This window comes from Brienomyrus brachyistius, chromosome 6 (genome assembly GCF_023856365.1).
Source record: "Brienomyrus brachyistius isolate T26 chromosome 6, BBRACH_0.4, whole genome shotgun sequence".
NCBI classification, from domain to species: domain Eukaryota; kingdom Metazoa; phylum Chordata; class Actinopteri; order Osteoglossiformes; family Mormyridae; genus Brienomyrus; species Brienomyrus brachyistius.
In genome coordinates, this window is record NC_064538.1 from 8,383,459 (window position 1) to 8,397,152 (window position 13,694).

Below are 13,694 nucleotides of genomic sequence, written 5' to 3' on the forward strand. Positions count from 1 at the left end.
TTAAAGTGTAGTTTAAAATGTTTTTTGGAGGAAAAAAGCGACAGAATCGTAAACCCCTGACCGTAAAGCTGATCATCGTATAGCGAGTTACTTCCCTGAACATCATGCTCAGTCTTTGCTTTATTTAACTAAACCGAACTCATTTTAGGCACACACAGGGCGAACCTTATACAGAAAAAGTTCAAATATATAGTCTTTTATTTGTATACACACTGGATATCCTGTTGAAATTGTAAAAAGAGAATGTGAATATCGATCAGTTTATTATTCCCTGGCTTTTATCTGTTTTTTTTTTGTTTGTTTTTTTTTTTAACATTAAAACACCCCAGGAAGAGTCAATACTGAGTTTACTTACACACTCAAGTTTACTTCCCCAAACTTCGAACCAAACTGAAGTTACAATAAGTACAATATACAGATACAACTCTCCTGCTGACTTTTATTGTTCAGTAGCCCTGAAAATCCTGCATCATTTCATGGGAAATGTTTGAAAAATCTATCCCACCTGGCCACCCCACTGCAAGTGAAAGCTATTGCATTAAAACATTGCCTTCTGTGTGACAGATTGTTAAAATGGACTATATGGAAACAACTATTAAGCCAGATATGTAATCAATCAAAAACTGATCAATGAGTAAAGGGAAACACAAACTACGTTTTGCTAAGCAGAATCACTTGTGATTCCATTAAATTTCATTCTAACATGTTGTATCTTCGCTCTGTTTGTTGCAATACCCACAGAGCATTCCATGGACTATAAGGACATACCCCCCACTGTAGACTGCTTTCTGTGACTCCACTGCTTCAACTGAAAGAGGCTTTTACATTTACAGATTTGTATTAGAGCAGATTGGGAAAAGTGTCAGCCCCTGTTTTCTGGGTTGTCCTCAGGGGGTCTATTTGCTGTTCTATGCGAATATCAGCTCGTTTTCCAGTGGGATGGTTTTCACAGGCAGAGGATGTGAGGGCAGCAATGCTCAGCACACTGCTTCATGCTTATTCATCTCCCTGGGGGTGGGGGACCACAGCCCAGGAGACCACACTGGATTAGCACTTTGAGGCAGCAGTCTTGTTTACACAATAAACAAAGCTTCTCTAACAGGAACATGTCTCAGTTTGCAAGAGTAAATGTGCACATGGTTATTGTGTGTAAGAGAGCATTAAAAAGAAAAAAAAATCAAAAACCAACCAGCCGTCAAGTTCCTGCAAGTTCTTTGGCACTACCCTACTCGATGACATTGCAGTGACATGAATCACTGTGCTTTCTGACTCGGCTGTTCAGTTCGTTTTTATGACGTGCCTTTGCAAACAAGGTCTCGACATGCATAGCTAGGGCTCATGCGTGACATTCCAATAGGATTTAAAGCAATTTTTGCAGTAATGACAGAAGATCATACATTTCTCAAAATGATTGGGAAAATTATTCCCCTTTCAGCAGGTTTCGTGAGAAAAAGACGACAGGGAAAGAAAATATTAAAAAGGAAGTTTTAGTTCTTCCACAGCTAAAGGAATGATTTGCAATGGAAAGGCTTCTTGAAAGAATGCAGAACTTTTAATTACCATTGTATCGAGCATGCCCTGGCAGGCATTAACAGCTCTCCTTCCCGCACTTCTTCTTTATCTCCCGTAGGCCACACAATGTGTGAAATGTCTTACTTCAATTGACAGCACCTGAGTGTAACTGGCAACTGTGCTAACAAGATCCCACTCAACTACGACTGCTGGGGGGGGGAGAGACAGAGGCTAGGAGTATGTCAGTCACCTGACAACAACATGGGGATCTCACATTCCTTTCTGCATTTTTTTTTCATATTCTAGGTACATAAAAAAATTCACAAAGATAATGGTCGCAATCTGAAATTCTGTGATGTTAAGCATAAAGACGATAAAAATGTCGTCCTGTAAAAAACCATCGTAACATCCTTAAGAAAAAGGCTCCTCAGACTCACAGTGTTTGCTAGTATTAATTACTGGAACAGGCCTCACCTTGTTCAGCAAGCAGGGTAGTTCAGTACATCAATGCTTTCACTTATTAATAAAGCGTTTAATTTAATGTTACATATACAACCTTTAGGCATTAACTGTCAGGCCAGTTTAAATCACAGTTTGCAAGTTTCAGTGCAGCTTTTGGGTGTTGTACTACTGTTTTTCAAATTAGGCTGCTGAATCACTCTCACTTTCAATCCATTACTTGGAAAATAAATAGACAATCCGGTCAAGATCACAGGTGTTTAGAAAAATCTCACAGAACAAAGGATGTCTGGAATGTCATGCTACAGGTATGGACGGGTCCAAAAGCACATTGTTAAAGGTAAAAATATAATTTGTTTGTATGAAAGAGAAGAAACAGTAAAAGATAACAGTAAAAGCACTGATACATCGATGACTGTGACAATAAGAACATTCACACTCATCTGAATTCACACTCGAGTTACACCTGCTCAACCACGGTCTCTATCATTTATAAAATCTCTACTTTTTACTAGGGCTGTGCAGAGAAGCGCAAGAGTTCAAATTTATAAAAAGGAATCCTGCATTACAAAAACACTTTCATTATGATTTATGTGGATATTAAATATCAATGTTACAAATGAAAAAAATAACAACTGTTAATACTCATTCGGCTCCCACTGTGAGCGAACTATTTATTTTATGATAATTCTGTGTGATTTGTGGCCCGAAATTCATTATGATGTTGCAGCTCCAGCAAAAATAGTACATTGGTAGTTTACTTAACTGCGAATGGAACTGACCTCAGTTACTAGTTATGTCAGTTTTAAGAATATGGTGGTTTCTTACCCCCTATGTTCTGGCCAGCTGTGCTAAAGAAAACATATCAAATGAAGGATTTTTATCAGTTTAATCTAGAAAACGTTTTGGTCATCTGTACAAATTTATATATTTGTGTAATTGTACGGGGGCGGCATGGTGGTGCCTGGGTCACATGTGTGTGGAGTTTGCATGTTCTCCCCATGTCATCGTGGGGTTTTCTCCGGGTACTCCGGTCTCCCCCCACAGTCCAAAAACATGCTGAGGCTAATTGGAGTTGCTAAATTGCCCGTAGGCGTGCATGTGTGAGTGGATGGTGTGTGAGTGTGCCCTGTGATGGGCTGGCCCCCCATCCTGGGTTGTTCCCTGCCTCATGCCCATTGCGTGCGGGATAGGTTCCGGACCCCCCGCGACCCAGTAGGATAAGCGGTTTGGAAAATGAATGGATGGATGGATGTATGTGTAATTGTACAAAACAATATAATTAATAAATATATATATATTTTTTTTAATAGCCTGGGGACAGTAGACAGCCCTGGCCTTGCATATGGTCACCCATACCATTACTGCACAAAGGAAAGACAGTGTGTTATATACAGCGGCATTCTAGATGCAAATATTCTATTTCTGTTAGCTATGTGTGTGGCTCTTTTGGTTTCTCATTTATCCATACGCCTTCAAACAGTATATGGTTCTGGGATTTTCTGGTTTAATTGATGGAAGAGAGTATATAAAGTTTATATTGATGTAGCTGTCCCGAGGTGTTTCGTAGTGTTTTGGGTGTGGCAACACGCTCTACCAGTGCATGCTCCCGACCTGACCTGACTAGCTTGGATATTTAAGTTTAAGTTACTGTGCAGAATTGCGCATGCCTGTAGAGTCTATGCAAATGACATCTATAGAAGGACATTATTTTATTTATCTATTTATTTGTTTAATTTCACTGTCATTTTGGCAAAACGTTGAGCACTGTCCTGATAATAATTATTGAATGCAATTCTGAATGGCATATTCCTTTTATAATTGCTGATGGTGGCGCAAATTCTTATTTAATTAAGATTGTTATAATACTCCCATCTAGCGTTGAAATATGCTAAGTGCAACACGGAGGGCGTAGCAATTTTAGATTGAGTAACGTCCTTGGTGTTTGATAAATTCGAAGCTCCCAAAAACTCAATGATAAGATTGAAAATCTATGACCTGACTAGACGCTAGATTTATGATTGCCTATAATATGTTCACTGTGCAGTCCTTACAACAGCACAATTCTGAACCAATAAAACGGCAGTTTCTTTGAGCTGAAGTATCGCGATATTCTGATTGTTTGCAAAGATGGCGGCATCCTTGAAGAAAGTTGCACATGATATTGAATCACGCAAACGAACTGATGATGTTCTGTTGTCTGAAGGAATTGATTTTGGTTCTTTGCTGTTGTCTCAGCCCGTCTTAAATGGACTCACTGCTGCAGGCTTCCAGAAACCCTCTCCGATCCAGCTAAAATCCATCCCGCTAGGGCGATGTGGACTGGGTAAGTTCAAGTCTGTATCCACGAGTGTTGGCGGCGCATTTGTTGAAAAGTACACCGATTACATCGTAATTAACTATTCAATCTGTCATATTATAGCCAGATATAATGAATTTGTTAGTTACCAGATTGTTTCCGGATTAATTGTATTGTTTAATGGTAATTAATGACAGTTTTTTTGACCTCCTACTGGTTTTATGTTTTTCCGTTCTCGCTTAAGATCTGATTGTTCAAGCAAAGTCTGGCACGGGGAAGACCTGCGTGTTCGCCACTATCTCCCTGGATTCTCTGATCATACAGAATCTAGCCACACAGGTGAATTGCAACAACGTTAAGCAACCTTATCTTCAGAAATGCAGTGGTGTGGAATACTTAAATAATTGTACTTCGTTACTATATACAGCGGTGTCTGAGGAACATGGATAGCGTGGCAGATTCAGGGGGCTATTTTTTACTAATAGTTGGTATAAGAATTAATAGCATTAGTCTCTTGATAGTTATAAGACATTATAGTGTTCATTTATAATACTTCATAAGCTCCAATGAAGTTCTTATCTCTATTGTACTATAGATACCTTCTTAATGCATTGTAATGGTCATTATAAGAATTAAGGATGCTTTGTACAGCATTATAAAGGTATTTATAGCGCATTATAGATGAGAGCATCATAAAGCATTCATAATGCAAAATAAACATGAGTAAAATGTGTTATCTGTTTATATAAATATGACTGACTGCATTATAATGCATTGTGAATGTGTTCATAGATTGTTATAGACATGGCATTCATAGAAAGTGTTACTAAAATTTCTAGAATCTTTAAACTGTCCTGTCCTGTTTTCATTGGCTATAACTGTCTTAATATAAATTTATTCTGACTGTAGAGTTCAAACTGCACTTATGATTCCTGAGTGTAACATTCATGATGGGTTTCCTATGCATCTGTAACAGGTCCTTGTCCTGGCACCCACCAGAGAGATTGCAGTCCAGATCCATTCGGTGATCACGATGATCGGCAGCTGCATGGAAGGCCTGGAGTGTCATGTATTTATCGGGGGAACACCCGTGAGCCAGGACAAAGCGAGACTGAAGAGATGCCACATTGCTATTGGGTCCCCGGGTGAGTCCTGAGTCTGTCATAGTTTCTTGGAGTGCTGATATCAGCATCACAGTCCCACAGACCACAGTGGGAACAGGGAGTATCTAAAGGAAATGACAGCATTCATTTGTATTGAATTATTTCAGCATTCAGATTAATGCTAAGCTTAAAAAGCTGACCGTTTTATTATTTTAGTCACTTGGTAGAGATGGAAAGTTTTACTGATGGAATCCTACCTGGGAGGTAAGAGCTTTTGACTTATCAGTTGATCTACTATCGTTTACTATGGGTAGTGACTGAAAGAATGAGATCACAGATACAAACAGCAGAAATGAGTGTCTTCTGCAGGGTGTCTGGGGCTCAGCCTTAGTGATGTGGACCTTGCACATTCGGGAGGGGCTCGATGTAGAACTGCTGTTCCTCTGCATCAAAAGGTGTCAGTTGAGGTGGTTTGGGAATCTATTCCGGATGCCTCGTGGACGGCTCCTTGGGGAAGTGTTTTGGGCACATCCAACCGGGAGAAGGTTTACGGGGCAGATCCGGAGAGATTATATCTCTGGCCTGGCCTGGGAATGCCTTGGTATTCCCCTGGAGGAGCTGGAGGAGGTGGCTGGTGAGAGGGAAGTCTGGGCATCCCTGCTTAGACCCTACCCCAGATAAGTGACAGAAGATGGATGGATGGAATTAATTCAAGTATCTTGTGTGGGGATCTACGTGACCTCCAGTCTTGTGTGAATTTTGCCTTGTATTCACTGTCCATTTTTTTCTCTCCCTGTGAAGGACGTGTGAAGCAGCTGATTGAGTTGGGGTTCTTGTCTACATCAGCCATTCGCCTCTTTGTCTTGGATGAGGCTGACAAGTTGCTGGAAGAGGGCAGCTTCCAGGACCAAATTAAGTGAGACATATATATATATTTTTATTTTTTCAAAATGTATTTGTGTTACCATTGGTAATGACAGTTTCAGCTGTTTGCTTTTGTAAAGTAATATGAAGATGTTTGTTTGCCTGGTCTTTGACCAAAAGAATTGGTTGCATTACTGTACCCCAGAATACTGTGGAGGCAGTGCGTTCCTTCAGTTTGTTCTTTTATTAGTTGATGTCAAACACGTTTTATTGCGTTTTCTTTCTTTTATGTACCTTAGGCGGAGTTAAGGCCTATTTTTACTTTGCTGTTCTGTGTGTCATCATCGGGGGCTGGCTGCGTGTTGCCCAGATTTTTATGTTTAGCGGAAACCTTGTGCACATCGAACGTGCACGTGCAAGATAATTGATTAGGTATTTCTAGTAAGTTGCAGTGTGGGCTTTCACAGGTCAGTGGCCAACAGTAAGAGTAGAGGAAGAATAGTTGATATAGTAGTTATGGGAAGCAGCTATTTGAGGAGGGTTGGAAGTATCTACATATCTATTTTATACTGTCCAGACATATAAGCTTATGAAGTGTTTTACAAAGCTGCTCTATTGTGGCATTTTGAAATCTTGGCCATGAAATTTCGAGGGGGGGTTGGGGTTCTGGCTAATTTTGTCGTAAGGATTTCAAAATGGTGTGGATTGCCTTTTTGACAGTAATGCAGCCCAAGCCATGACAAATAACTTAAACTGTTCATAAATTTTCCCCCGTTTCACTACACTGCTTGTATTTGTGTTTGTTGCAATACATCTGCCCCCTGCTGGTCTGGTGGAGTATCACTGCTGTATGCATATACCGACCGCGGCCGTCCGCAGCCAAGCGTAGTATGAACACAAGCTGCTGCATGGACAGTTGTCTCCAGCCCAAAAGTGCACATGGAACAGTGTAGTTCGAACTAGGGTTTACCGTTTTACTGACTCTTTAAAAGAGGTTTTTAGTAAAGTCGAGCCAAAGGCATTATGTATTCTTTTTATCAAAAGTTAATCTTAATTTACTTATTTAGATTTTACCAGTTTCTAACATTTTGTAGTTACTTGCAACGTTTTTAATTTTTTGATTATTCAGTCTGTTTTTAAACCAGCATGCTTTCATCATGAGTTTAGTCCTAGTTGCTGGCATGGCATTAAGAATCAGCACCTATAGTTGTACCTTGCTGCCCATCACAATCATTTTCTGCTCTTGTACTATTCAGTCTCATTTCTCCATTCCTTGCTGGCATCCCAACTCTGTTTTCCTCCCCCAGCTGGATCTACTCCACTCTACCAGCCAGCAAGCAGATGCTGGCCCTGTCTGCCACATATCCCGAATCTCTGGCCCAGAACCTGGCACGCTACATGAGAGACCCCACCTTTGTGCGACTTAATCCTACTGACCCCAGCTTGATGGGTGAGATATCCAGCTGTAATAGCAACTCTGAATAAATTCAGTAAATGCAGCGGAACCTATTTGCATATTATTATTATTATTATTATTTTATTTTTATTTTTATTTTTATCTTGGTCTTCAGGGTTGAAGCAATTCTACAAATTGGTGCGTTCCCACCCTCTGCCCCATAAGATCTTTGAGGAGAAGGTGCAACACTTGTTTGATCTCTTCAGCAAGATTCCCTTCAACCAGGCCTTGGTCTTTTCCAATCTTCATAGCAGGTACCCCATTTTTCTATCAGATACTGCAAATATGGCAGAATATTGGCCTGTTAATGTTCTGGTCTGTTGTATCTCGTGGCGAAGCTATGCTACACATAGCTCTACACATCACACAAATGCACATCACAAAATAAATAGTGACTCATATAGTTGTATAAATAGTGATGTTTGGGAAGGACCCAGGGGACCTTTCTTGGCGATGGAGCTGGTCCGGGAAAGTTTGTCTGCCATATGCACACCCAGGCGCTTCGCACTGATCACTGTCTCAACAGTGGAGCTGTTGATGTTCAAGGCACCCTGCTGCTCGCTCTCCCTTGAACATCAACAGCTTCACTGTTGACAGTCAGCAGTGTGAAGCGCCTGGGTGTGCACATGGCAGCCAAACTCTACTGGACCAGCCCCATCACAGAGAATCTAAGCCCAGCAGTGTCTCCACTTGCTATGAAGGCTAAAGAAGGCCAGCCTCCCTCCTCCCATCCTTGCTACGTTCTACTGAGGGCCTATCAAGAGCGTCCTCTGCTGCTGCCTCACCGTCTGGTTCGGGCACTGCGGTGTCACTGGATAATGAGGACAGCAAAGAGGATCATGGGGGCTCCTTTCTCAGCCGTCACCTAACTGTACGGGAAGCATGTCATCTGCTGTGCAAACAAAAATATTGCATCTGCCAGTAAGTTCCAGAGCATCTGAACTGTCACTGCCAGGCAGTGCAACAGGTTCTTTCCCCAAGAAGTGAGGTTCCTTAGTACCCTGCCTCCCCCCCTCTAGGACCTACACTGCCCCTGCTAGTCACCCCCCAGCCTCAAAGACTTATGCTGTTATTTGATGCCTTTTTGTCTTGCAGTACATTTTCACATGCACTGTTCTGCACGTTTGCACGACACCTCACAGTTGCACCAAATCATAGTTTTTGTACACATTTATTTTGTATTGCGTTTTGTCTTGAACGTGAACGTGCTCCTCTTGCACCTCGAGGGATTCTCCTCCTGCTGCCACTGACAAATTGTCATCTATCCTAGGGCTCAACATCTGGCTGATATCCTGTCGCAGAAGGGCCTCCCTGCCACCTGCATTTCTGGTAAGTAACGAACTGCATCATTAGTGCTGGGAGCTTTACAGTGGGCTCTATACTAAACCTATACACCAGTGACCCAAAATATTACGACCAGCCCCATGTGACCCGTGGCTCTACTGCCCCCTGTGCACCAGAGGTCCATGCACTGTGCCTTGACACATTACTTCCAATCTGCCATTTGTGGCACAGTAACCCTCTTTCACATCTTGCCTTGACAAGTCTTGGCTGCCCAAGACCTGCTCCAGGAGCCCTTATTTAGGGGCGACTGAATAGTCTGTTGCTGTGTGGGAGCATTTTCGCTTCAACCTGTTTGCATGAGCAGCTTTTGCATAAATGTGCTCCTTCTGATGCACCCTGCAGGCAGCCTGAGTCAGGACCAGAGGCTGGAGGCCATGGCCAAGCTGAGGCAGTACCAGTGTCGTGTGCTCATCTCCACCGACTTGGCAAGTCCATCTCTGTCACACGCTCACTCATGCGCACGTTTATATTCATATCTTTGTTGGAACCGTTCGTTCATTTCAGTGGGAAAAACCCTAATCCCAACTATGAACCTTAACACCTACCCAGCCCTAAACATAAGTAAACAAACAAAATGCATGACTTTTTGATTGCAGTCATAGATTTTTACGAAATGGTCCCCACATTTTCAAAATAACAGGTTTTTATCACATTATGGGGACCAAAGTGGCACTCATGCCTACCCTCCTAACTGGCGTAGCTGCCAGTGGACTTCTCTTTTGGTCTGGTGGAAATTTAATGGTTTAGTCACATCCCATTTAATTATGTGTCGGGTGATGTGCAGCTACATGATGAAATGTGGAAAAAAAAGTTGACTGAGCATTGTCGCTGTGTGGGGCATGAGAGTGAGTATTCATATTTATGTTCTAACTTCCCCTTTTGTCCTGGCCCTTTGCTGGTGTCCCCAGACCTCTAGGGGAATTGATGCAGAGAAGGTCAACCTAGTCATCAACCTAGATGTGCCGCAAGACCATCAGACGTACATGCACCGTATTGGACGAGCCGGCCGCTTTGGTATGTACCTATTCTGCTGCTGACGGGTGTCCTTGTCAACAACGACGTGTCAAAGCTGTTATGGAATGATACAGCTCAAAACAAATAATTCCAGTCCTAGGCCTCATCATAAGCTTAACTCTAACACTATGCATAATCATAGGTGTAACCCTAATGGGGGCAGTGGTGGCCTAATGGTTAGGGAAGCGCACTTGTAATTGAAAGATTGCAGGTTCGAATCCCCGACCAGCAAGGCACCACTGAGGTACCCTGAGCAAGGTGCCTCCCCCAAGCACTGCTACCTGGGTGCTGAGTTCGCTGCCCCCCCCTACTGATATTGCATTTATTGAGTCTATCTGGCCTTATAATCGCATCTTCCTTTTGTTCCAGGTACTTATGGACTGGCTGTGACATACTGTTGCCATGGAGAGGAGGAGAACAAGTTGATGGCCATCGCCCACAAGAGCAATCTGAGTCTTTCTTCCCTACCAGGTACTTAAATATTCTGCAACTTTAATTTTGACTAACATAGCATTTCATTTGCACGAATACTGATGGACTGCGTTTTAATATGCTGTTTTTGCTGGTTAGTCTATTTTGCTGTGTTTTTAATTGTTCCGCTCGGCGGCTCTTCAGATCCCATCCCCTCCGGACTGATGGAGGAGCCCTGTGACTGGGATGTCACTGTTGAAAACCTTAAGATGGGCCCTGCTTTCGAATCCTTTGCCAGGTCTGAAAAGAAGAAGAGAGCGATGAAGCGTGAGGTTCCCCTTTTGGCGCCGTCTCAGCTGGAGGACTCTGGTGCTGAGCAGTGCCCGGAAAAAACTGCGGCCAGTCGGCCGGTAAAAAAATCAGACCTTGCAGTTACTACAAAGATAAGCAAGCAGCCAAAAAGAACAACTAATGCGTGTGAAGCGTCCATCTCCGAAGCCGTGCGATCGGAGACGAAACCCCCCGACGTGCCTCAGATTCCATCTCTGTCCTCCTTCAAAGTAAAAGCATGTTCTGCCATGTCCTTTGATCAAGCGGTGGCTGACTATGAGAGCTTCATCACTGATGGCCCAGGGCGTTCCGTAGAGGTGGTGTATCAGTACACCGGGAACAGTGTTGCGGAAAGGCTCCAGAGCAGAGCGCCAACTGCTGAAGTGAACAGCAGAAGACTAGCTGGGGACCAGTCAGTAGAGAGGGATTCTTCTCCTTTGTCCCCTGGATCAACCTCTTCAGTCTCTGCTGCATCTATGGAGGGAACCTCTGAGTCGAGCTCAGATTCAGAAGAGGACAGGAGTGAGGACCGGAATATAATGAGCAGTCCGGAGACGGATGATGGGTCTGTTTGTGGCTCGAAAGCTTCCGCCAAAAGGCTGCCTGTCGATCAGTTACAGAAGCTAGACGCATCGATAGAGCAACCAACTTCCCTCCCTAAAGCTTATCTGGAGGATGAGTCTGAAGAGAAACACTGGAGGCCCAGAAATAGCAATGCCAGACCCTGCGAGATAAAAGACAGGAAGATGGAGAAATATGCCACAGAGGAGGCCTGCGATGATGCAAAGGACAGTGAGGATTACAGACAGGCCTATCATCAGGCACGGCAAGAATACCGTGCTGCAGGGGTCCCACGCTACCCTCAGGGGTCCGGTGCAGCTTACAGCTGGATGGCCGCATATCGAATGAATGCCATCTATATGCAGGAGCTACTTAAACAGTAATCGGCCCTTTTTGCAGATTCCTTTGATTGTTAAAAATATAACTATGCTCATTAGAAAACTCCAGGCCAAGACATGAAGCTTTTTTACAGATGGGGTTTAATTTATTTTATTTGTAACTTTCAGGAGGAATTAAAAATGTCCTAAGTTAATGAGTCAAGACTGATAGGATAACATGAGAGTTTTTTGGCCAATATTTTACAACCTGGTCCTCGGGGACCCCTAGCCGGTCCATGTTTTGCTTCCTGCCAGACAGTCCGCATTTTTGCTTCCTGCCAGACAGTCCACCTTTGGAGAGCTGGGAGACAGCGAAAATGTGAACCGTCTAGGGGTCCCAAAGACCAGGTTGGGAAACATTGGTTTAGACAGAAGGCTCTTTTCAGTGAAACGATGCTAGTTAGTTGATCAAGAGTGGCTTGCAGGTGGACTGTTTGCGTGGTGGATGAGCTGTAGGGCTCAGAATAATAATAAAAAAAATCTTTAGGTAGTTCCGTTGACCTTCTATAATCCCTTTATACTGGATCAGAAATAAAATCTCTTCATCCATTCCGTTTTTAACAGCACTCTCAAATCTTTATTTGACCTCTGTGGGAAGCTTTCATTAATTTAAAGTGCACTTATGCATAACAAGTATCTAGTAATTTGAGACACTCATAAAGATTGCAGCTAGCCGACTGACCAGTCGCACTGAAACTTAAAAAAACCTGTGGAAAACGTACTCGAGGGCACAGGCGTGCTGGCAAAGCCGAAGCAACCACGTGGGTAGATGCAAGATTTGCCATTAAACGACAACCCAGTCTGAATATTTAAGTTAAAACCATGTTTTAAAGGAAGTCTTTAGCTTTATCTAGTGCTATGAATGACATTTCGAATATGAATTGTACTTTACGCTTTTCTTTGACGGTGGACTTCATCTTAATGGCTGCCCATTGCTCTGTTTTGATTCTTGCACTTATTTTTGGCAACCCGGAAAATCTACTCTTGTGCTGGGCAGTATGTGGAAATGAAATTTTGCAGATGCTCAACAATGCAGTCCTGGTTGACCTGGTGGCCAATGCGGTTTTGCTGTCTTGAGGCAATTTGATAATAAAGTTTTTGACAGCGTTGTAAACTTTAAACATTTTGGAAGTCTGTTATTGACTGGAAATGGGATGGATTGTAACGTGTGTAGTTTTTGCAAATCTTTCAGTCATCTACAGTCATTTATTGTTTTTGCAGTTATTTTTGTTATGTAATCAGACACTGGCAGTATCAATACTTAGTAGTTCATAAAACAAGTCAGTGACGATTGTAGAAACTCTTACCTGAAACTGAAATTAGTTTATGCTAAAGAGAAATGTTGAATACCTGCGGACTGGCTGTTTTGATAGAAAGTAGTATCTGAGGTAAAGTAATGTTAGCCTGATTTTTAGTTTCCACTGTGTTTTAAAAGCAAACGTGCGTGACCTTTTGTTTTTCCCCAGTTCAGAAGCTGGATTCTTCTAAAATTTGTCCTCTGCAAAAACCTCACTTGTCCATTCGCAGCTGCAGGTGCACAACTTGAAAATTCCCTTGGACTGAGCATCTGGAAACCGGGCATTTTCCTTGAGGGTCACAGGGATGTGGGCGGGCAAAATTGATGGTGGGAGCGGTTGGCAAAATTTACACTAGGCAAAAGTTATGACCACCATCTCCCCATCCCCTGATTAGCAAAATTCATCATGGGAGACCCTGAAGGCTTTGACCAATTTTTAATCCCAGTCCAGGCCCGTCGTCTGCTGATTGTAGTTAGCACTTGGCATGATTACTGAAAATTCACAAGTGTTTACATGAATAATGTGTTCAATTAAAGCAGACTTTTTTTTTTTAGAGGGGCCTTGGCTGACCTACCTTTTTTTCTGTCTTTGACTGCGACCCCCCCCAGACAATCCGTGTTTTTGCGTTCTCCCAATTCCCTGGGACATGGGAGGGGGAACACGAAT

General features: G+C 42.8%; 1 protein-coding gene across 1 annotated transcript; it reads left to right on the top strand.

The window, feature by feature from the left end:
- The first annotated feature begins 3,897 nt into the window (after positions 1 to 3,897).
- On the top strand, positions 3,898 to 12,851 carry ddx20 (DEAD (Asp-Glu-Ala-Asp) box polypeptide 20). The gene is made up of 11 exons (XM_049017927.1): positions 3,898 to 4,297; positions 4,515 to 4,609; positions 5,247 to 5,415; positions 6,175 to 6,289; positions 7,545 to 7,687; positions 7,809 to 7,947; positions 8,964 to 9,022; positions 9,380 to 9,462; positions 9,946 to 10,051; positions 10,421 to 10,522; positions 10,667 to 12,851. The coding sequence occupies exons 1-11, from the start codon at positions 4,102 to 4,104 to the stop codon at positions 11,734 to 11,736; spliced, it is 2,277 nt and encodes a 758-aa protein (XP_048873884.1). The 5' UTR covers positions 3,898 to 4,101; the 3' UTR covers positions 11,737 to 12,851.
- Positions 12,852 to 13,694: the final 843 nt, after the last annotated feature.